This window comes from Cyprinodon tularosa, unplaced genomic scaffold (genome assembly GCF_016077235.1).
Source record: "Cyprinodon tularosa strain WSP-4 unplaced genomic scaffold, ASM1607723v1 ctg162, whole genome shotgun sequence".
Classification (NCBI taxonomy): Eukaryota; Metazoa; Chordata; class Actinopteri; order Cyprinodontiformes; family Cyprinodontidae; genus Cyprinodon; species Cyprinodon tularosa.
In genome coordinates, this window is record NW_024038460.1 from 989368 (window position 1) to 1009754 (window position 20387).

The 20387-nt window shown below is 44.4% G+C and overlaps 2 protein-coding genes across 2 annotated transcripts; both read right to left on the reverse strand.

Annotated features, from left to right (window-relative positions):
* Window positions 1-262: 262 nt before the first annotated feature.
* Window positions 263-1699, reverse strand: LOC119780584 (extensin-like). Its single transcript, XM_038280665.1, has 3 exons — window positions 1508-1699; window positions 562-904; window positions 263-459 (listed from the first exon to the last, which is right to left on the reverse strand). The coding sequence occupies exons 1-3, from the start codon at window positions 1697-1699 to the stop codon at window positions 263-265; spliced, it is 732 nt and encodes a 243-aa protein (XP_038136593.1).
* Window positions 1700-16189: 14490 nt separating this feature from the next.
* htr1ab (5-hydroxytryptamine (serotonin) receptor 1A b) lies at window positions 16190-17826 on the reverse strand. The gene has a single exon (XM_038280622.1). It carries the CDS (start codon window positions 17689-17691, stop codon window positions 16444-16446), a length of 1248 nt encoding a protein of 415 aa, XP_038136550.1. The 5' UTR covers window positions 17692-17826; the 3' UTR covers window positions 16190-16443.
* Window positions 17827-20387: the final 2561 nt, after the last annotated feature.

Below are 20387 nucleotides of genomic sequence, written 5' to 3' on the forward strand. Positions count from 1 at the left end.
CTGTGCCTGGGTTGTAAAATCCCAATTTCCCCTTCAGGTTGCTTGCTGGGTGACTTTGAGGGAAGCTCTATGGGAAAAAAATCGGTTTGCTTGGCATTCACTGCATTATGTATCGCAAAGAAAACTATCCTCATGAATTGGAAAAGTAAGGATAAACTCAACATCAATCAGTACAGAGATCTGTTGTTGGATCATATTAATCTTGAGACAGCATCTGCATCCCCATCAGACCGATCTCTCTGGGCTCCCTTGATCGGCTCCATCACTTAGTGTAGTGGGGGGCTATGGGGTGCGTCTTGTGGGGCGCGGGGGCTAGTTCGGGGGTCCTTGTGTCCTGGGGGCTCGGGGGGGTGCTCGGAGCGGGGTGCCTGGCGGGTCTGGCCCGGGGGACTGTTGCCCCCGTCGGGGCGGGGTCTGGGGCGCCGCGGGGGGGGTCCTGCGGCGGCCGCGTGCGGTGCTCTTGGGGGGTTCCGTGGTGGCGGACGTGGGCTACTGGCCTGGTGGCTGTGCTGCTGCTGGGTGGGGCTGGGCGCCGGGCATCGGTTCTTTTGTGGTGCTGGCCGGGGTGCTTCTGCTCTGCGGGGCGTCGGGGTGTGCCCCGTCTTCCGGTGCCGGGTTTCGGTGGTTGGCCGTGGCGCTTGCCGTGGTTGCGTCTTCCGGGGGGGGGCGTGAGTGGTCGCGCCTGTGGCCGGGGTTCGTGTGTGTCTGTTGTGGGCTGGTTGCGGGCGTCGGGGGTCCCTTTGGAGCGCCCCCGGGTCGGGGTGTGGCTTCGCTCTGTTGGGGCGGGTGCCGGTGGCGCGTGGTGCGGTGCATCGTGCGCGGTTTGGGAGTGGAGGGTTGCTCGGTGTTTGGCGGCGGGGGGGGGACGGGCCGTGGCCGGCGTGGCCGTCCTCCTCTTGGCGGCCTGTGGGTGGTGCGGGGCCGGAGCGGGGTGGGTCGTGCTGCTTTCGCGCCGGGCGCGGCGGGGAGTGGTGGGGTCGCGTCTGCTGCTTTCTTTTTGCTGCTTGTGCCGGCTTCTGGCGGCTGGGGCGGCCTTGCTGCTCTGGCTCTCTGGCGTGCGCCGGGTGGGGCTGCTCTGTCCTTTGCTTTGCCTTGCGGCTGTGTTTGCTGTGGTCGGTGGGGGCGGGGTGGTTTCGTTGTGTTTTTGGGTGGGGGAGTCCGCCTGGGGGCTAGGTTGGTGCCGTCGGTGCGTCCGTGTCGGCCTTCCGGTGTTGTTTCTGTTGGGGCTGCTCGGGCCCCCGCATCCCGGCGGTGCGCTGCCGGGGGGATTCCTGTTCGGCGGGCTTGCCTGACTCCTGGGAGGGCAGGCATGTTGACTTTTCTGGGGAGGAGCATCTGGGTGGAGGGGTCCTCGTGGTGTGGCGGTGGGTGTTGGGCACTGGCTTGTTTGCGGCCGTTCTTCTCCAGTGAGGGGGAGAATATTATAATTTTTTTTTTTTTTTTTTTTTGTGTGGGAGGGGGTGTGTGGGCGGGGGGATCGGGGCTTGGAGTGGGGCTCGGGATTTACACTTTGCTGTGTTGTGTGGCTTTCTTCTTCTTCGGATTGGTGCTGTGGGACCGGTGTTGGGGGGGAGTCGTTCGGGGGCCGGGGTCGGGGTGGGGGCGCTGGCGCCGGCGCCGGGGGTTTTTGGGCATTGCCCGGCCCTACTGCGGGGTGGGTCTGGGGTGGGTCCTGGGGTCTGGGATCCCTGGGGCGCATTGCCCTTGGGCGAGGTCCCCGGTGGGGGTTCGGGGGTTCGGGTTCTGTGGGGAGTGTTGCGCGTTGGCTGGCCGGCTGGGGTTGTCCCCTCCCTTATTCATTTATTTATTTATTATTATTATTTTTTTTTTTCTTATCTTCCTTTTATATTTTTTTATTAATTTAATTTATTTATTTATTTATTTTTTTATTTTTTATTTATCTACTTATTTATTTATTTTTTATTATTTTTTTTATTTTTATTTTTGGATGGACAGGACGGGGGGGGGTGGTGGTGTCGGCTCCGTGCCCGGCTGGCTGGTGGGTCCTGCTGCCGGTCCCGTGCCCCCGGGCTATGGTGGTGAAACTGGTGGGGCCCCCTTCTCTGGGGGGGCTCTCGGGGAACGGGGGTGCCTATTGGAGTCAGCGGGGGAGCTGGCTCCCTGGGAGTGCAGCAAGCACCCCAGTCCTTTGCTCCCCATCCCCGAAATCCTCCCTCTGCCTGCTCCATCACTTTGCCACACATGTAGGTTTTTGGGGAGGGGGTCGTTACTGGAGGGCCACACCTTCTGATGACGTCCCCCACACCAATTTTATTTTGCATTTTAGACACTTCCATCAACATCATTTTCACAACACACATCTATGTAGGGCATTTTCGGGGGGTGGGGGTCAGGGCCACAGGGGGGGGGGGCTTATTTTATGGGCCTCACCACGGTCGGCCTCCTCCATCCCCTCTGCCCCCCTAAAAAATTGAGGGTTGAGGGTTGGGCGAAAAGGGGGGGGGGTGCTTTGGGACCGTTTTATTCCTGGAGGGGGGGTTGGAGTGTGCCCGGGACCCCCCCTCTTGGTACTCCCAGTTTTTTTTTTAATTTTCAAAACCAAGGGGCAACACGCAACAAAAACCACTACCGAGCGGGGCGCAAAGGGGAAAGGGTCGGGGTCCTTTCAACAACCCCTTTTTTTCCCCGGCTGCCGCCTGGAGTCTGGGGGCCCGGTGGAAAGAAAACGGGGCCCCCCCTGGTCCCCTGGTTTTGGGGTGGGGCTGGGCTTGGAGGGGCCTAGGGGGCCCGCTGGGGGGGCCCGGGGCTGTCCCCCCTCTGGGTTTTCCCCAAAAAAGGAAGGTTGGAAAGGAGGGGCATGAAGGTGCCTGGTTGAAAGGTTTTTTTTTTTTTTTTTTTTCTTTCTGGTTCGGGGGGGGGGGGGGGGCGGTTCGGGTTTGGGTGGCCCCGGGGCGGAAATGGGGGGGGCCCCGGTCCCTTGGGGGGGGCTCTTGTTTGGGGGGGTTTCCCGGCCCTGTGGGGGGGTGGGGGGGCCCCGGGCTTGAAGCAGGAAAGAAAATGGGGTTTGGGGTTTGGCGGGGTCGCCGGGTCCCCCCCCCCACATCCGGGAAAATTTTTTGGTTTCCAAAATTATGGGGTAAATTTTTTGGCCCAGGGGGGCCCCCCGGGAACCAACCCGGGGTCACCGGGTTTTTGGGCCCTTGGGGATTTATTGGGATGTGCCGTGTTTGGGGTGAAATGTTTTTGTTGCCCCGTTGTTTATTTTCTTTTTTTTTTATTATTTATTATTATTTTTTTTTCAATTTTTTTTTTTTTTTTTCCCGTTTGGTTCGGGTGGGGGGGAAATTTTGGGAGGGAAGGGATTTATTGAGATTTGGTTTTTGGGTTTTTTTTTTTTTTTTTTTTTTTTTTCTCCCAAAGGGTTTGGGGTCTTCCCAAAACCCCACCCCCCTTTCCCAAAATAAAATTTTTCAAAGTCTTTTACGGCCCAAGTGCCCGGGCCCATTCCCCCCGGGCCTGTTCCCCCCCGAAAAAGGTGGCGGGTTGGGGGGCCCCCAAACCCGGTTTTCCCTGGTGGAGGGTGGGGGGGGATTTGGGCCCGGGGGGCTGGGGGGTGGTATTCCTGGGCCCTCTCCGCTTTTGGGCCCGGGCCGGGCGGGGGGGTTTGCTGGGGTCCTGTCTGGGGGGATCGGGGGTGGCCCTTTTGGGGCCCCGGAAACCCCCCGGGGGCCCGGGCTGGATCCGCTTTGGGGTGGGGCTGGGGGTTGTTTGGGGGTTTTTTGGGGTCGGTGCCCGGGGCCCCTTTGCTACGATGCCGGTTCATGGGCGGGGTTTTCTTTTTCCCTTAAATTTCCTGGAAAACGTTGGGGTTTCCGGTTCGGGGGGGGGGGGTTTTCACGGCATTTGGGGGGGGGTGCGGGGGGGCTTGGGGTTTTTTTGGGTCCCGGTTTTTCCCCTGACTTCTCCCCTTTTCCTATTTATTTTGGGTTGTTAAATTTTTAATTAATTAATTAATTTTTCCCTTTTTTATTTATGTTTTTTTTTTTTTTCCCCGGTGGGGGGGAGCGGTTTTTTTCCCGGGCGGGGGGGGTGTCCCGGTGTCCGCTGTCGATTGTGGGGGGCATTTTTTTTTTTTTTTTTTTTTTTTTTTTTCTTTCTTCCCTTTCCCCTTTTTTGGGGGTTTTTGGCATGTCTGTTTTTTCGGGGGGGCGGGGGGGCCTGCTGGGTGGGGGTCCCGTGGGGGCGCGCCGGGTGGTGTGTGGGGGGTAAAGGGCCCGGGTCCCGGGGGGGGGTTGTGTTGGAGGGCCGGTTGGGGGGGGCCCGGGGGGGGCTGCGTGGCTTGGTAAATTTGGGGGGGTTTTCCCTTTCCTTGGGGGGCTTTGGGGGGGCTGCTTTTGGGTTTCCCGGCCCCCGATCGCGCCGGGGGGGGGGGGGGGGGGGTGGGGGCCTGGAGTGGCTATGGCCGGCGCGTGGGGGGGGGCCGGGGGGGGGCGGAGCTGCTTGGCCGCGTTTTTTAAAGGGGCCCGGTTTCGGGGGGGGGGGGGGGGGCGGCGGGCGGGGGTTTGGGGGTTTTTTTGGGTTCGTCCGGTGGGGGGGGGGGCGGCGCGGTTCGCTCCCCCCCCTGGCTTTGTGCTGCCCTTGGGCTGCTGGGGGGGGTGGTTGCGCCGGGTGCGGTCCTGCTTTTCTTGGGTTTTTTTTCGCCCGGGGGGCCCTTTTTTGCTCTCGGGTTTATTCTGTGCGCGGTGTTTTTTCGTTTCGCGCTGGGTTTGGGATCGGTCTTTTGGGGGGGGGGGTGCCCCCTTTTGGAAGGGGGGGGGGGGTTTTTTGGGGGGTCCCCCGGCGCTCGGGGGACGGGTTTGCGGCGGGGGAAAAAATGCGCCCCTTTGGGGGGCCCCCGGCCGGGGGGCGCGGGGCCCCCCTGAGTGTTTTCCGGGGGGTGGTCGGCGGTGGGTGTTGCGGGCCCGGGCGCCGGGGCTTGGTGCTGGGGGGGGCCCGGGGGGTGTTGGGGGTTTTTTGGGGTTTTTCTTTTGTGGGGCTGGGGCGTTTCGGTCGGCGCCGTGGGGGGGCTGGTGTTCGATGCCCGGCCCTACTTCGGGGTGGCCGGCTGCCGGCGGGGCCCGCGGACTCGTCCCCGCGGCTCCCCGGGGCGCCGGCATGGCGGTGGCTGGGGGGCTTCTTCGTGGCTGTCTCTCCTCCTGCCTTGGTGGGGTCTGGTTTCCGGGGCTGGCCCCGCCTTGGTGCCTTCGCTTCTGGGGTCCCCTTGGGCGCCTGGGGCTTTGGGTCTCCCGGCGCTGGACTCAGTGCTCTGGGGGGTGTGCCTCTCCGGCTCTCCACAACCACTATTGAGCATTTTTTCTATGGTTAAAACTTTACATGCACAAGTTCACCCTCACAAACAACTACAGGTGCTAGGCTTCAAGTACTTAGAGATTCACTTCCAAACAGAAACCCCACATTCATATCTTCAGGTAACACAGAGTACATGTCAGACTTAATAATATTACGTTAGCGATAGTTTCAAGGTGTTTGCTTTATTGTATATCTCGTACCATGTTTTTTGGTTGTGCTGTTCTTTTTTTTTTTTTTTTTTTTTTTCCATCTCATTACAGGTGTTGAAGCAGACTGAAAATGTTTTGTCATTGTCTCCTTCCTATCTCCTCTTTCTTTCATCTTTTGTCCTGTTTTTTTCTTTTTCTTTTCCCTTCTTCTTCTTCTGTTTTTCTGCTCTACTTACATTGCAGTGTCCATATGAACTGTAAAACTCCCTGCATAATTATAATAAAGCAATTTATATACATGAAACAAGTGGAGCAGTATGGCAATTGCCATACCGCTACACTTGTGAAAGTAAAATCTGTTGGGCTCCTTTTGGCATCAAGACAATTATTCTTATTGCCACCTTGCCAGACAGGACACTGTAAAAAAAAAAAAAAAAAAAAAAAAAAAAAAAACAGTGAACATTAAACAAGATGCTACAGGAGAGAACAGTGTGGACACAAACAGATAAGATGCCAATAACATAAAATCGCAATAAAATGAGGTTAACAGGCCCATGGAAACAGATCAATTTACCTGTGAACACATCTGGTTGGTTTTCAACCAATGTTTCAAGGAGAATTTAAAACGTATGTAAGTTACACAGCCCCTAACATGAGCTGACTGTGTGTTCCATTACTCTCTCCTGGCTACATAGTTTGTAGCTGATACACTGCTTTAGTCAAAAGTTAGTAGGCGTGGTGTTGCTCCGACCCTCAAAATCTTAACTAATGTTCACCTTTATTTAGCTTCCTTTTCTTTGCTTTTTTTGGCTTTAATATAAGAAATGCAGCGTCCACAAGAAGCCATTTCTCAGCTTTATCACAGAGCTGCATGGATCTGGCAACGCCTGAGATTCATCTTAACTAGGGATGGAACGGTTTTTGAAAACCGTCTGAACCGTTCGGTTCGACTGTCTCGGTTCGATTCCCGTGTGTTGCGTTCGGTTCATGCGCTGCTCCTTTTTCTCATAGGCGAAGCGACTCCAGAGAAGAAGGTGGCGGTACTGCGACCAAAGCCAACCACCAGTAGTAAACAAGAAGAAGAAGAAGCGAAGCAGCGTAGCCGGGTGTCGCAGGAAAAAATCAGCTGTTGAGGAGAATTGTGTGGGTATGGCGAGTGGGAAAGAACAGGAGTTGGAAGACGCGCCAGCAGCACTTTATAGGTCTGCTGTATGGGACCACTTTGCATTTAGAGTGACCTACGATGACGGCGGAAAGAAAGTTGTGGAGAAAAGTGCAACAGTGTGCAAGCATTGTGTTGTTTATGCTAACAGCAACACCTCCAACATGTCAGCTTAGAGATTTTCCTAACAATCAACATATATCGAACCGAAAACAGTGACCACGAAACCGTGAGCCGAACCGAACCGTGGATTTTGTGAACCGTTCCACCCCTAATCTTAACAGACTTTAACTAGGACGACCAGAGGTTTATGTCCTACTTTTCATACCTTCGTCAGGGATTTTGGTCGACTACCATGCAGCAGAACTAAGACGTGAGCTTCGAGGCTGGTCAGGGAACTCCGACGGACGGGGGGAGGAAGCCAGCGGTGGACGGAGCGACCGAACCCGACCCATTGACGGTAGCCGTGGCCCCGCGCTTCCCTCCGCCTGCCTTACCGGGCAGCAAAAAGAAATTTAGTTTGGAAGCAGCTCACTGGACGATTTCATCTTTTTAAAAGTGCAGCCTTGAAAAATAGTAAAAATTACTAAATTTACAGTTCCAACTTTTTTTTTTTTTCAGACCTTAAGAATATTTTTTTTCAAACAACAAATTTTAAGACTCTTCTTGTGTTTTTGGAGACTTTAGCGACAATGCAAAAGCACAGATCGAGTTTATTGTGTCTTCAGTGAGCAGTGAGAGCTGCTGCAAACTCCTCCACCATGCATCTGCAGACAGAGTAAAGAGTATCCCTCTGTTTCTCCAATAAAAATGTGTCTCACATACACAAAGCTTCCACCTACCCCCCTAAAGAATGTAAATATAAAATTCAATATGTCTTTTTTTATTGTTGCATTAAAATGGATTCCTCCCAGCATTTACTTCATAGCTAGCCTCATCCACTGTGTGTGTCCCTCCCTTAACTGTCTTTAAAGTAGAATTTCATAACATATATGTAATGTTCGGGTAAAACATTATTGAATACTTGAAATGATTTAATTGATTTCATCTTTAGTTTTAAATGTATTTAGAGTGTGACTGAATTAACTATCAAATTTGTTGATGATATCATCTTCTAGTGACTTTTAGGACAGCCAATAGCAACTTTTCTTGCTGAAGAGTTGGCAACAGTGAACCTTGGGATATTCAGGTATGTCTTAGCTTAGCCAGCTTATCCCTGCTTCCTGTTGTTTATCTTAATTCATTTTAGCAAGCTTTTTATCCTGACTTTCTTTTTCCTATCTTCTATTATCCTTTATTTTATGTATGAATGCACTTTGTGTCCTTTTTAATAATTTCAAACACATTTTGGGTTTAAATTGGGCCTCCACATCTTCTCTGCTGCTTTCTGAGATCATTTAAAGTGGCTGCGTGTTACAAAGCTGAACTGATTTAACAACATCTCCACTGAAATAAACCCTGAAACTTTCTGCAACTAATTGACACCAAGTAGAATTCTGTAATGAACGACCCAGCACATTGACCTCCACGGTGATAAAGATGTGAGTGCAGGCTTCATAAGCAGACAAGAAAAGCATGGATGCTGCATCCCCTTCCTCTTCTGATGTCAACTTCCTCAGAGCCTCATTACCTCTGTGCCTCTAGCTTGCTGCAGTCGCAGTGGCCACATGTTAAATGACAGCATTTGCATTTAGTTCATAGATCTCAAGTTCTAAATGCAACTCTTTTAATGTTCATGTGCTTAATTGACATAAAACATTTAACTGTACAGTATTGGCATCAGTTGCAAAGATAATTGTCCATAAATGCATTTTTGAGTGTTGGATCTTAACACTTTTGTAGAAAAATAATGAGAGATTATTTTAGTTGGACTAACTGTCCGACCGCACTTATAAAACACGTGGCTTTTAATTAATCAATAAAACCATTGGGGAAAATAAAATAAAAAAAACATTCAATTTGATTAAGTTCTATTTTATATTTCTCAGGATATAAGTAGGGATGCACGATATTGGGATTTTTGCCGATATCCGATATGCCGATATTTTAAAACTCATGTAGCCGATAACCGATACTGATGTTAAAGCTTGACAAAAATAAGTAGTCATTGAAAATAGCAGTTTTGTTATTCATTTCTGACACTTTGAAAAATAAAATTCTCAAATATATTTTCATATGTTGATATCAAATTGATTTCTAAAAACACGGTATTGATCTATTCACTAAATTTTGCCATATTTTTATATGTTGATATATTGACGCGGTATCGATCTATTTTACTTTCAAAATCTCGTGAAATTTCATCGTTCTGTTACAAACTCTCATGATATTTTGCGAATTCTTGTGAGATTTTGTTAGTAAAATAGATCGATACCGCGTCAATATATCAACATATAAAAATATGGCAAAATTTAGTGAATTTTCGGGGGATTTCGTAGCATAACGATGACATATAGCAATATTTCATTAGTAAAAGAGATTGATATGGTGTTTTTAAATGGCAATATATCAGCATATGAAGATATTGTGATATTTTAATGTATCAATGTTTTTTCCCTCGTCTTTAGAAGTTTTTAAGTCTGTAAAAAAGAAGTTTTTGAGGAAGAAGAAGAAGTAGTATTTTTTTTTTTTAGACTTTAGAAACTCAGAAGCTGATCAAATATCGGGTTAAATATCGGTGGGGTGGCCGATGTCCGATATTCAGTTTTAAAGCCAATACCGATAGGGGGCCGATTATATCGTGCATCCCTAGATATAAGTTTTATTTTTTTTACATGTATTCACTCAGTTTAGCCGCTTAAACTAAAACAGTTAATTCCACATGCTAACTGCCTCGTATTCTATTTAGTATTAACTCTATCGCTAACATAAACTGATACAAGAATTGGTCCTGCCATTATTTGAAAAAAATCTTTTTATGAGAGATCTTTGTGAATGTGGGGGCTGGTATTGATCCTGTGGGAAGGTCATGGCTTGGTTTGTGTGGGACCTGGCTCTTGTATTCTCATCTCAGGCATTTGGATTCAGGTGTTAACGATACACGCTTACACAAAATTTACTAAAGTTACTCTTAATTTCCTGTCTTTATTTTCCTTCTTTCCTTTTTCTCTCTACCTCTGGTTCTCTCCCCTTAAAGTTATGATCTTGGAGCTAATGACTGGCTGGGCTACTCATTTTATGCACCTGTCTAACTCCGCCCAGTTTCTTGTTACTGTTCATCTAATCCACCTGCTCCTGCTTCTTTTTAACCTGCCTGTTTCCAGTCATCAGGACCACCAGCCAGTGGTGAGAGTGTTTCAGCGTTACCTTAGGGTTTCTGATTTCCTTGTTCTGCCTCTCAAACACTGAGCCTGCCTGTTCCCGTCGGATCTGTTTTAACCTGTCTGCTTCCAGTCATCAGCTGAAATTATTCACAAGCCAGTGGTGAGAGTAATTCAGCATTACCTTAGTGTTTCTGATTACCTGATCCTGACCAGTTCTGCCTCTCAACCACTGAGCCTGGCTGTTCCCGTCTGATCTGTTTGCCTGACCTGTCTATGGACTAGATTGTGTTTGTTTAATTAACTTGGAGCTGTTTCCTGTCACCGACCTGGATTTCCCTTTGGAATCTCTTTGGACTCCTGGTTCTGTATCCTGAGCCCGTCCTTGGCACTGGCTTTGGCTTCACCCTCTGGAATTATCCTGCCTTCCTTCCTTCATCTACCCGGATCTGACCTCCTAGTTGTTTTCTGTCCTCCAGGACTGCAGCATCTGGGACTCTATGAGTGGCGCCCGCCACATCTTGTTATCAGCCGACCGGCTGGAATCAACCACCTTCTCTGGGCATAGATTGAACTCTTAAACCAGGTTAGTTATCTTCCTCCGCCAGTTTTAGGTGGTCACTAACCTGTGTTTCCTTTCTGCAGAGGTTCCTGCCCTAGGCGCCCTAGCCGCTGCTACTGCAGATCTGCCAGTTTTAAATAAATGTTTTTGTATTTTTTGTCTGTGGTATACTTGGTCCTCCGTTCTGAGGCGTGACACTTAAGTCCTACCCCATCATCCTCTCTCACCTTCCTTTCCATGATAATTTTACTCCCAAAATCACTTCTTGCATCGTTTTATGCATGATTACAAAGAACCTTATTGCTACAGCTGTGATGATCAGCTTGTGAAAGGAAATCTGGTCAGTGTAATACTGGCAAAAAGAACTTAATGTATATTTTTCTTTTCTTAAACCTCTTAAGGATAACGTATAATAAATAACAGCCTTTTGACAGTAACGCTGATACAGTTGTTTTAAGTAAGACTAGTCCAATAACCGTCAGAATGAAAAAAACAACGCCAAGAAGAAGCCCAAGAAGAAATTGTGCGTTTTTAAAAAAAAAGGACGAATTTAAGTGACTAAAATCTAAAACTGTCCAAAGCTGTGTTTTTAAGTGTGATGTTTTAATTAAAGCTCTGCTGTTTTCACCAAAAACAACCAGAGTCAATTTTGGCAGCAAGATAACAGAGGTCTACATCGAAATATCATACATTTTTCAAATATGACAAATAGGTTTTACTTTTAAATTTCATTCATTTGGCGATCATATTTTAATTGTTGGACGGTGAGTTTAACAAATAAAACTAACAGTTAATTGACTGTTTGACAGGCCTTTATAGCACTTGGAGATCTGTGTTTATAAATAAAAAGCATTTTTATTAGATAAACAGTTTACACTGAGTTTAAGTCCACTTAACATTATAAACGGAAAGATTTTCCACACAAGGCCTGAGGATGGGATCAAACTCACAATCGTCATGCTGCCGTGTTACAAACGGCACCAATATCTAGGCTTCCTGACCCTTCAACAGTCAGTAATACTGCGCCCCCAAACAGAGCTGCACAACAAGTCAGAATCCAAATTTCTAACTTTTTCAAACAGAAAATTAAGAAAATATGTTTTTGCTTCTTATAAAGTTACATTTAAGGACATTATTGAACATTATGTTGTTTTTGTGGTATGGGTTTGTAAGGAAGAGCAGTTACTGCACTGTCATTCGCACATTGCAATGGCCACATTTTTTTATGATATGTTTATGTTTGGGTTTTCTGCTGTTAACAGCAAACTGGGATTTACCCATTATGATAAATATATTTGCTACTTCATATTGAAAGGGGATATTTAAAAGATTTGCATGGACTGTATTTCACCAGAATCATTTTTTATAGTGGTGAAGAACCAACAGCTGAGAAGACAGGCGAGCCGAGCTAAAGGAAAACGCTAAGGAACAGGCAAAAGAACCATGATTACTCTGGGGGAGCTGCAGAGATCCACGGCTCAGGTGGAATGGTCTGTTAACAAGACAGCCTGTGGCAGTCACAAACCTTTTATTATAGAAAAGTGGCAAGAAGAAATCTGTAGACAGCTTTTAGAGGGTGATTTTAAAGCTCACCACAGGCTATAAACCAAGCAAACATGACAAAAAGCTTCCAACATACAGATGAGGAAAAATTGGAATTCTGATGTAAAACATGGTGGTGGCAAAATCATACTGTAGGAATCTAATACAATAAATTAATATTCACAAATGCTTTCCATTCAGTCTGATTGGGTTTGAGATAATTCTAGAAGAAAGAAAGAAAAACCTTCACTCTGAAATTGTTAAAAGAGCAAATTATTGCAGCTATTGCTGCAATCAATGTACTTTTTTTCTTATTTTTATTACAAAACTTTTTTAGAAAAGCCCTGTAATATTTTCTTACTCATTTTGATACACGCCAAACTTTTCGAAAGAACTCTAAAGATTGAACAAGATGTATTCTACAGAAGAGGATTAGGGCCACTGAAAAAAAAAGTTAACTGATTTTTAAATTTTATTTAGATGGGAAAAAAAGTCAGAATTTGACTTTAATCTCAGTATTCAGCCTTTTTTTTTTTTACACTGTAACAAATTGCTGTATAAAAACGGCCAAAACTGAACAGTATCATACTGTTTCTATTGAAAATGGTACTGCACTGTGAAAAACAATGCATTCTGGGCAATTATTACTGTTTTTAATAAAATGCTGTAATATACTGTGAGTTGCATTGCATTTTGGGAATGATGTTACATTCAACGCCAAGGAGGCTCTCTTTAAACAGAATGCTACTGTATTTCTCAAGAAGACACGTCGTTGTGACATGCAAACAACCTCTAGAATTTTCTTTACAAGGACTATCCATTTGAATCCTGCATTTTATGAGCCAATCCTAAGGTAAGTTGGAGCATGATTTATTTGTCAGATGATGTTGTCATACAGTTGTCATTTTTAAGCAGACTATAACTGTTTGAAAGTTAGCTTAGTTAATCTGTCATGCTGTAATAAGGAAGCTAGCATAACATTATTTGATATATCTTGTAGATAAGAAGGTAAATAATTAAAGTAATCCGTTTTCATTGTTACTTAGTTATTTTTTGATGATTCATATTTATTATATTTATTATTTTTTGGAAGCTCTTTTTCTTTCTTTTGTGCAATTTGACTTGAATTGCTATGATTAGCTGCTAAAGTGAAATTGGTGAATGGATATCAACTGGGAATTTGGAGTTTCACAAAGTTGACTTGGAAGAAAACTGTTTAAATGTTCTCTTAGGATGAAGATGCTGAGGTGGCACTTCATGTTGTCCAGCTACTGATGGCCCATTTCAAGGAGAGCACAGATGGCCTCATCCTTTCCACAGATGTTAGTTTTGTTAATTTATTTTCATAATATTTATTCTGATATATTTCACTGAATTGTTGACATCTGAATTCATCCTGAGGAACTAATGTTCTTACTGAAATTTCTTTGTTCTTTACAGTCATCTGCCACAGTGACTGATGTTGAGAAGACCTTCAACCTGCCTTTAACACCACGCCTGATACTACTCTGTGAGTACACTGTTAACTGACATGGACTGCAAAGTTTCAGTGACTATATTTATTTTTCAGTCCTTGAATTGTAATACAACCAGACGTGACAGAAAATAGGTCACCATACCTCAAAGAATTTTCTGAAAAAATGTGTTCTGCAGCCCAAAGTGAGTATTTAGTGTAACCGGTGTACATTTGTCTACAAAACACACAAAAAAGCTTCTGGTTGATTATTTTGGGTTTTTTGGGGGGTCAAGCATAACATGCATTCTATTACAATTCCAATCAAAAAGCCAAAGATCAAAGAATTTGACAGATGGAAAAATTACAATTTTGTTTAAAAATAATGTCATAAAAAAAAAAAAAATGAAATAATCAAGGGAAGTTGATCACAAAACAGCTGTCAAAGATAACCTACAAATTTGTATCTTGTTTTGCCAAGAGTTCACGATAAGCTGAGTGGCAGCAGAGATCACTCACAGTTAGGTCAATATCAACTTTGCCTGTAGAAACTTCTTTTTTTTTAAGATTTAGCTCATATGTTCTTAGGTTGTCAGTAGAAATCTTAAGAAAGATGACCTAACTGGAGAATGAATAAAGATGGCCATAACTTTGCAAAGAAAAATAAAAGTAATTGTGGCTTAAGATTTTTACGACAATACAATACAATAACATGCAGATGAGACAAGGTTTTGATTTATTTGTATTGCATGAAACACAATATCTTTAAATAAATGTTGTTTTATAAATAATGGTAAAGGTAATTTGTAGAAGTCACAGTACTTGTTATAATTTTTTTTATTTTATTTTTCAGGTGGAAAAGACCATGTGACTGCTGGGCACTGGATGATCAGTCTCGAGAGCCATGTTGTATGTGAGGGCATTCAACCAACCTTTGTGACAGGGCTTGCTGCACTGTTTTCAGTGTACTACATCTTTTATCTACAATATCAAGAAGAGGCTGCATGTACACTTGAATTCATCCAGAGGTAAGGTTTGTGTCCGCCTGTCCGTCCCCCCCTTTTCCCACCTAGCACACCTTAAACCCTGACTCCTTAAACATATGCTAATCTGAAATTACTGCATTTTCAGGCGCTTTCGTGATATCAACCCTGAAAGAGGGACCAAGGACAGCTGTGGCAAGATCGTCTTCAAAAGGACAGGAAAAACTGTTCAAAAGAAGTCGGTCACTGTCAACCCCGGTGTTTCAACTCTGCTAAAAAACCTCATGGACTTCGAGTGGAATTTCATATAGGTTAGTGAGAACTTTCTAACCAGCTATTGTTGCCCCTCCAAGCAAAAACAAACAAACAAAAAACTATACAGGCATGAAGGCAACTCATCCCTGAACAGGAGTGTTCTTGAGAGATTTTTTTTTGGTTTAAGGGTCAGCATAATCTAAGACCTCTCTTTTAATTTATAGCATACATTTTGTTAAGGCTCCCATTTTTCTGTTCTTAAGATGTAATTTGTAATTTTGACTGTACAGGCACAATGTTTAACTTATCTTGGCAGTGTGTTGTCAAGTATTGTGTCATTGTTTTATCATTTAAAGTTGGAACTCTGATTTTGCCCTAAAGGAAATTCAAGTCTAAATGTTTGATTTAAATTTTTATCAAACTAAAATTTGCAATTTTTTTCTATGCTTTAGATTGAAAGTTAAATGTTTCATTTGTTTTATGTTGCATCATATTGGTCCTCACTTCAACTAAAAGTAGTATTTTGTATTGAAAAAGTAGTGTGCTGAGTTGTACAATGCATTATTTCCATAATTTCTTTCATACTTATTTTATTTCAGACTAATCAAAAGGCCACAATTCATGCTTTATTCAAAAACTCTTTAAATCAGTTATTAAGAAATTTATTTTACAAAATAGATGATTTTCTTACTGTTTTTCCAGAATACGACTTACTTTGGACAGTTTACCCTCAACATTCTTGTAGAAAATGTTTAGGTTTAAGGCACACATACGTTGTCGTTTCAAAACCTTGTTCTTTATTATGTGGCCCACTAAAGACTGTGTATGAATCAATGTTTGAGTTTGTTCTTTTTTTTCCCAAATAAATGTTGGTTGACATGATGGAACTTACATTTTCTAAGTGTTTTTTTTTATGTTTCTATTTTGTATTGGACATTTACAGTAGTAAGCTGTATGTGAATTCAACAGTAATCATACCATAGAAAAACTGTAATATACTGGCAACACAGCTGCCAGTAGTCTACTGTAAATCTGATAAAAACAGCAATGTGCTGTAATCAAAAGATTTCTTTTGTGACAGTAATTTACTGTAAAATTGATTACAGTAAGGGTACTGTATAATTAACAGTAAAATGCTGGCAACCCTGCTGCCAGCATTTTACTGTGAAAATACAGGGCAATTTGTTACAGTGTAGAATTCTGACTTTAATCTTAGAATTCTGACTTTTTTTTCCCATATTAAATTGAAATAAAATTTTGAAAACAGTTAACTTTTTTTTTTTTTTCAGTGGCCCAAATCCTCTTCCGTAGAATTCAAATAAAATTGTTAGTGGTTAAAAAAATAGTCTTATTTAGATTTGTTTAATAGTGAACCCTCTGAGACCCTCCTAAATCTCTATTAGTATTTTAAAAAGCCATTACACTTTCAATGTCCTGTAATTGAAAAAAATGAACAGAAAAAAAATCTATTTTTATTATAAACAACAAAATGAAAATTCACAACATCTGTGAAAAAGTATGTTTTTATTGGACGTTTCACAAGAACATAAGCCTCCATCAAACGATCACAGCTTTATCTATGCATAGGCTACAGACATGTCTGGATATTTAACGATGATCATCAGTATGACTTAATAAGCAGCCCTGTCTGAGTCGCTGTCGGGATCATTTCTGAAGGTTTCTGGCTTGAGGGGAAAGTATCATGGACGCTTCCAGACCCGGTTTTAGACAAGAAAAAAATATATAGAGAGATAAAGATAGGATCCGTCAGGGTTTGCAGAAATGACACTTGATAATTTTCTTGAAGGCGCTCTGAAAGTCTTTGTTAAAGTACGCGTAGATGATTGGGTTGAGCAGGGAGTTGGAGTAACCCAGCCAGTTTATAACGGCCTCCAGCCAGCCGGGCATGTAGCAGGAGTCCCGGCAGAACGGCATCACCAGAGCCACGATGAAGAAGGGCAGCCAGCAGAGGATGAAGGTCCCCATGATGATGCCCAGGGTCTTCACCGTCTTGCGCTCCCGCGCCAGCGCGATCTTGCGCTTTGCTTCGGTCGCCTTTTCGTGTCGGCTCTCGAACACCGGCGCGGAGTTCGGGGTGTTCGGCAGAGGCAGGTGGCCCCTGGAGCTGCTGTGCACCTCGATGATCTCCAGCGACTCGCCGTCCTCTGCGTGCTTCACCGCGCCGTTGACGGTGGGCAGCGGCCGCGGCTCCACGCTCCTTTTCCAGCTCTTACCCTGCGCGGCTCCGTGGGGCTTTTTGTGGAAGGGCGCTGGGGACAGCGCCAGGCACGAGTCGGAGACCTTCTTTTTCTCGGTTTTACGCACAGTCCTCCTGATCCGGAACCGCGCCGCTTTGAAAATCCGCCCGTACAGCACCAGCATTAACATGAGTGGGATGTAAAAAGCCCCGAAGGTGGAGTATATCGTGTACCAGGGGTCCTGCCTGATCTTGCACTCCATCTGGTTGGGCTGTTCGTCCGCTTCGCTGTTCGGCTGGGAGCGCATCACCAGCATCGGCGGCACAGAGATGGAGAACCCGACCAGCCATGTGACGCTGATAAGAACCGCTGCTCTCCTCGGCGTCCTCTTCTTCATGTATTCAATGGGCTCGGTGATCGCCCAATATCTGTCCAGCGCGATGGCGCACAGGTGCAGGATGGACGAGGTGCAGCACACCATGTCCAGGGAGATGAAGATGTCGCAGGGAATCGGCCCCAGCGTCCAGCGGTTCAGGACCTGGTAGAGAGCCGCCATGGGCAGCACCAAGACCGACACCATCAGGTCGGTAACGGCCAGAGAGCCGATCAGGTAGTTGGCCACATTCTGCAGGGAGCGCTCCAGCGCGATGGCGGCTACGACGCAGGCGTTCCCGAAGATTGCGCACAGGATGAGCGCTCCGAGCAGGAAGGAGGTGACCACCTGGTAACTCAGCTTCACCTCCTCATCGTCAACTTTAGAGGGTTCAGTTAAGTTTTCAAAGTAAGACCAGGTTGTTGTGTTATTGGTGCCATCCATGGTAAGGGGGGAACTCGTGCGTTTGGAGAGAGTGCGTTAGGAGAACCGGATGCGCATCCTTTGAGCGCACATAGCGGAATGCGCTGCAGAGGCGCTCTGAACTGCAGGTCGCGGCTGCTGACGGAGAATGATGCATCTTATTTATACCTGTGATGGAAAATGCGTCATTTCTCAGTGAGGATGATGGAGTCAGACCGGTTCTGACTGCGCCTGTTTCAGTCTGCAGCTCAGGTCCCAGGAAATGACAGCTGCGTAAACTATGAAGAATAATCTTTTTAATTTAAACGGTCGCCATGAAAAAAGTAAAAATTTAGAGCTTGAAAATTTCTGGTTTTCTTCCTCCAACAATTTTGTTTTCTTTCACTGAAGCTTCTGTGTTCTCAGTATCACGGTCAGAGCACCTGAGTGACCACAGATCAGGCCCTTAGAGCGCCACCTGCTGTTGGCACGGTTAATAAAACATAATCTGGCCTTTTTGAAAAAGAAATAAAATCTGAATAATTGTAGAAAGCTGTAAAACTAGCAGCTGTGATTATATTAATTCTTAAGCTAATCAATTTTTCCCTCTTTTATTTCCACAGCAGAACAAATATATTGTGTCTGTGCAGCTTTACCAGTCTTCTCTCTTCTCCCCTCTTTCGTTTTTTCCTGTCTTTTGGGAAGGACTTACATCTTTGCATCTGATTGGCTGTTTGTCCGCAAGGACTTAAAAGGACTTTGTGTGAAAGTGAAATAAAGAAATTTGAATTTCTAAATAATTTATAAAAGAGAAGTATTGAATTAAAATCTATTTTGTTGCTGCATTAAAAAATGTATTTCTTGATTTGTTTATATGTGATATTGTTGGTGCCATCCAATGTATCTGTATTTATTCATTTTATTTATTTGTTCCTTTAATGAAAGTGAACAAAATGTGTGCATAAATGTTGTGTTGTAGTCAAGACCGAGACCAAGTATTGATTACAACGCTACATAAATGCACTTTAAATATAAATCTAAATAAGTAATTTTTGCTTAAAATAATAACTTAAATAATAAAAAACAATCGCATTTTCTTATTTCAAGTTCATAGTACATGAATGTCTTATTTTAAGAGTAAAAGCACTCATTCCATTGATAACTCATCTTATTTAACTATTTAAATTAAGGGTAAATACACTTAAATTAAGAAATGTTTACTTATTTCTAGATCATTTTGCAGTGCATGAGTGGAAACAAGGAACAACAAGAAAATAAATCTTGTATTTGCCTGCCCCCTATAAGATTGTAAAACATCACATACAGTTCTTTTACAGTAGCTTCCATCACGTTGATTATAGTAAGAAGAAAAGAAAATGACAAAGAAAGAAGAAAAATACAGAGAGAAAAAGGGAAGTTTTCTATTTAAGGAAAACCATTTGATTGCATCGACTCATTGACTCAAAGGCAATCCCTCACACTAAGCATGCTTGTAGCGACAGTGGAGAGGAAAAACTCCCTTTTAACAGGAAGAAACCTCCAGCAGAACCAAGCTCAGTGTGAGCGGCCATCTGCTGAGGCCGACTGGGGTTCAAGGAGACAGAAGCAGAGACACAAAAAGCAGCTGTAAAGGTGGCCCCGTCCAGGAAACACACAGCCAGGCAGACGAGCTCCGAGCCAGCTCCCATGTCAGAGGATGAGGAGAGCACATCTAGTTAGTCACGGTCAGAGAAACAGGACTACACTGAAAAACAGGCCAATCTCCAACATCTATAAACGAAGGTGATGATGGCAGCAGCACAGCTGATATTTCTCTCCAGGATGGAGTCACAGCCAAACAGGAACAGACCAGATGAAGCTACTATGAGAAAACAATTATGTAATTAGTTAGAATTACACTGAAAAACCTGATCTAAAAAACAAATTTAATTATATAACTGCGTTTGTCCTTAATTTGAGCAGGTAAATAAAATGATCTGTCAAAGGAACTTAATATTTTTTTACTTAGAATAATATAATTAGATATTGTGCACTTAAAAGTACAATAATGGTTGTTTTTTTCTTGTTTAAATGTAAATCATTTTATTCCATCTGCAAATTGTCTCAAACACCTAATTGAATCAATGAAAAATATTGTTTTTAGAAAGATTGAATTACTTAAATTATAATTTTGCTGTTTATGATTTCAGTAGGGGCCATAATAAGGGCTGACTGGTTCTATAGGGGCCCCTGAAGGTCCCTGTCCTGAACCGCCCATGTACTGACTAATCATGCTTCGGAGTTTTTCTCCAATCGTCGATTAGCTCGATTCATTTAGGCCCATAATTTAACTCTAACTTAGTAAAAAAGATCAATCTGTTTTGGGAGAAAACGCGTTCTCGTAAAGTTTGCCTCAAGAGGGCTTCCGTAGTCTTACTTTTCCTTGTCAACAAAGGATTAAAATCTACAACACCTCAGAATCTCGTCCGTTTGAACCTATAAAAGTTCCTTTTGGTAAGCATAACAACATAACCGGACTGTAAACAGGATGTTAACTCGTTCAAAGGTGGAATGTTTCCGGATTTAGAACCGAAACGAGTGAACTTGTTGTTTCCGGTGATAATCTTAGCTAGGTCCGCTCTCCAATCAGCCGCTGTGTTCAAGCTTTTAAAGTTATAAGAAAATCAATTGCTGTTTCTAATAAAAGACGGACTCCTGTATGAACCTTTTTAAAAGAAAACTTCAACAGTTTATCAGTT

Bases quoted from the DNA above. Each gene is read 5' to 3' on its own strand.
- LOC119780584 (XM_038280665.1), bottom strand. From the start codon at position 1,699: ATGCGCCCCAGGGATCCCAGACCCCAGGACCCACCCCAGACCCACCCC. The intron at 905-1,507 runs GTAAATCCCGAG...CACCACCCACAG, and splicing joins GCCACACAACACAGCAAAGT to GCCGCCAAGAGGAGGACGGC. The intron at 460-561 runs GCCAGCACCACA...GAACCCCCCAAG, and splicing joins CGCAGAGCAGAAGCACCCCG to AGCACCGCACGCGGCCGCCG.
- htr1ab (XM_038280622.1), bottom strand. From the start codon at position 17,691: ATGGATGGCACCAATAACACAACAACCTGGTCTTACTTTGAAAACTTA.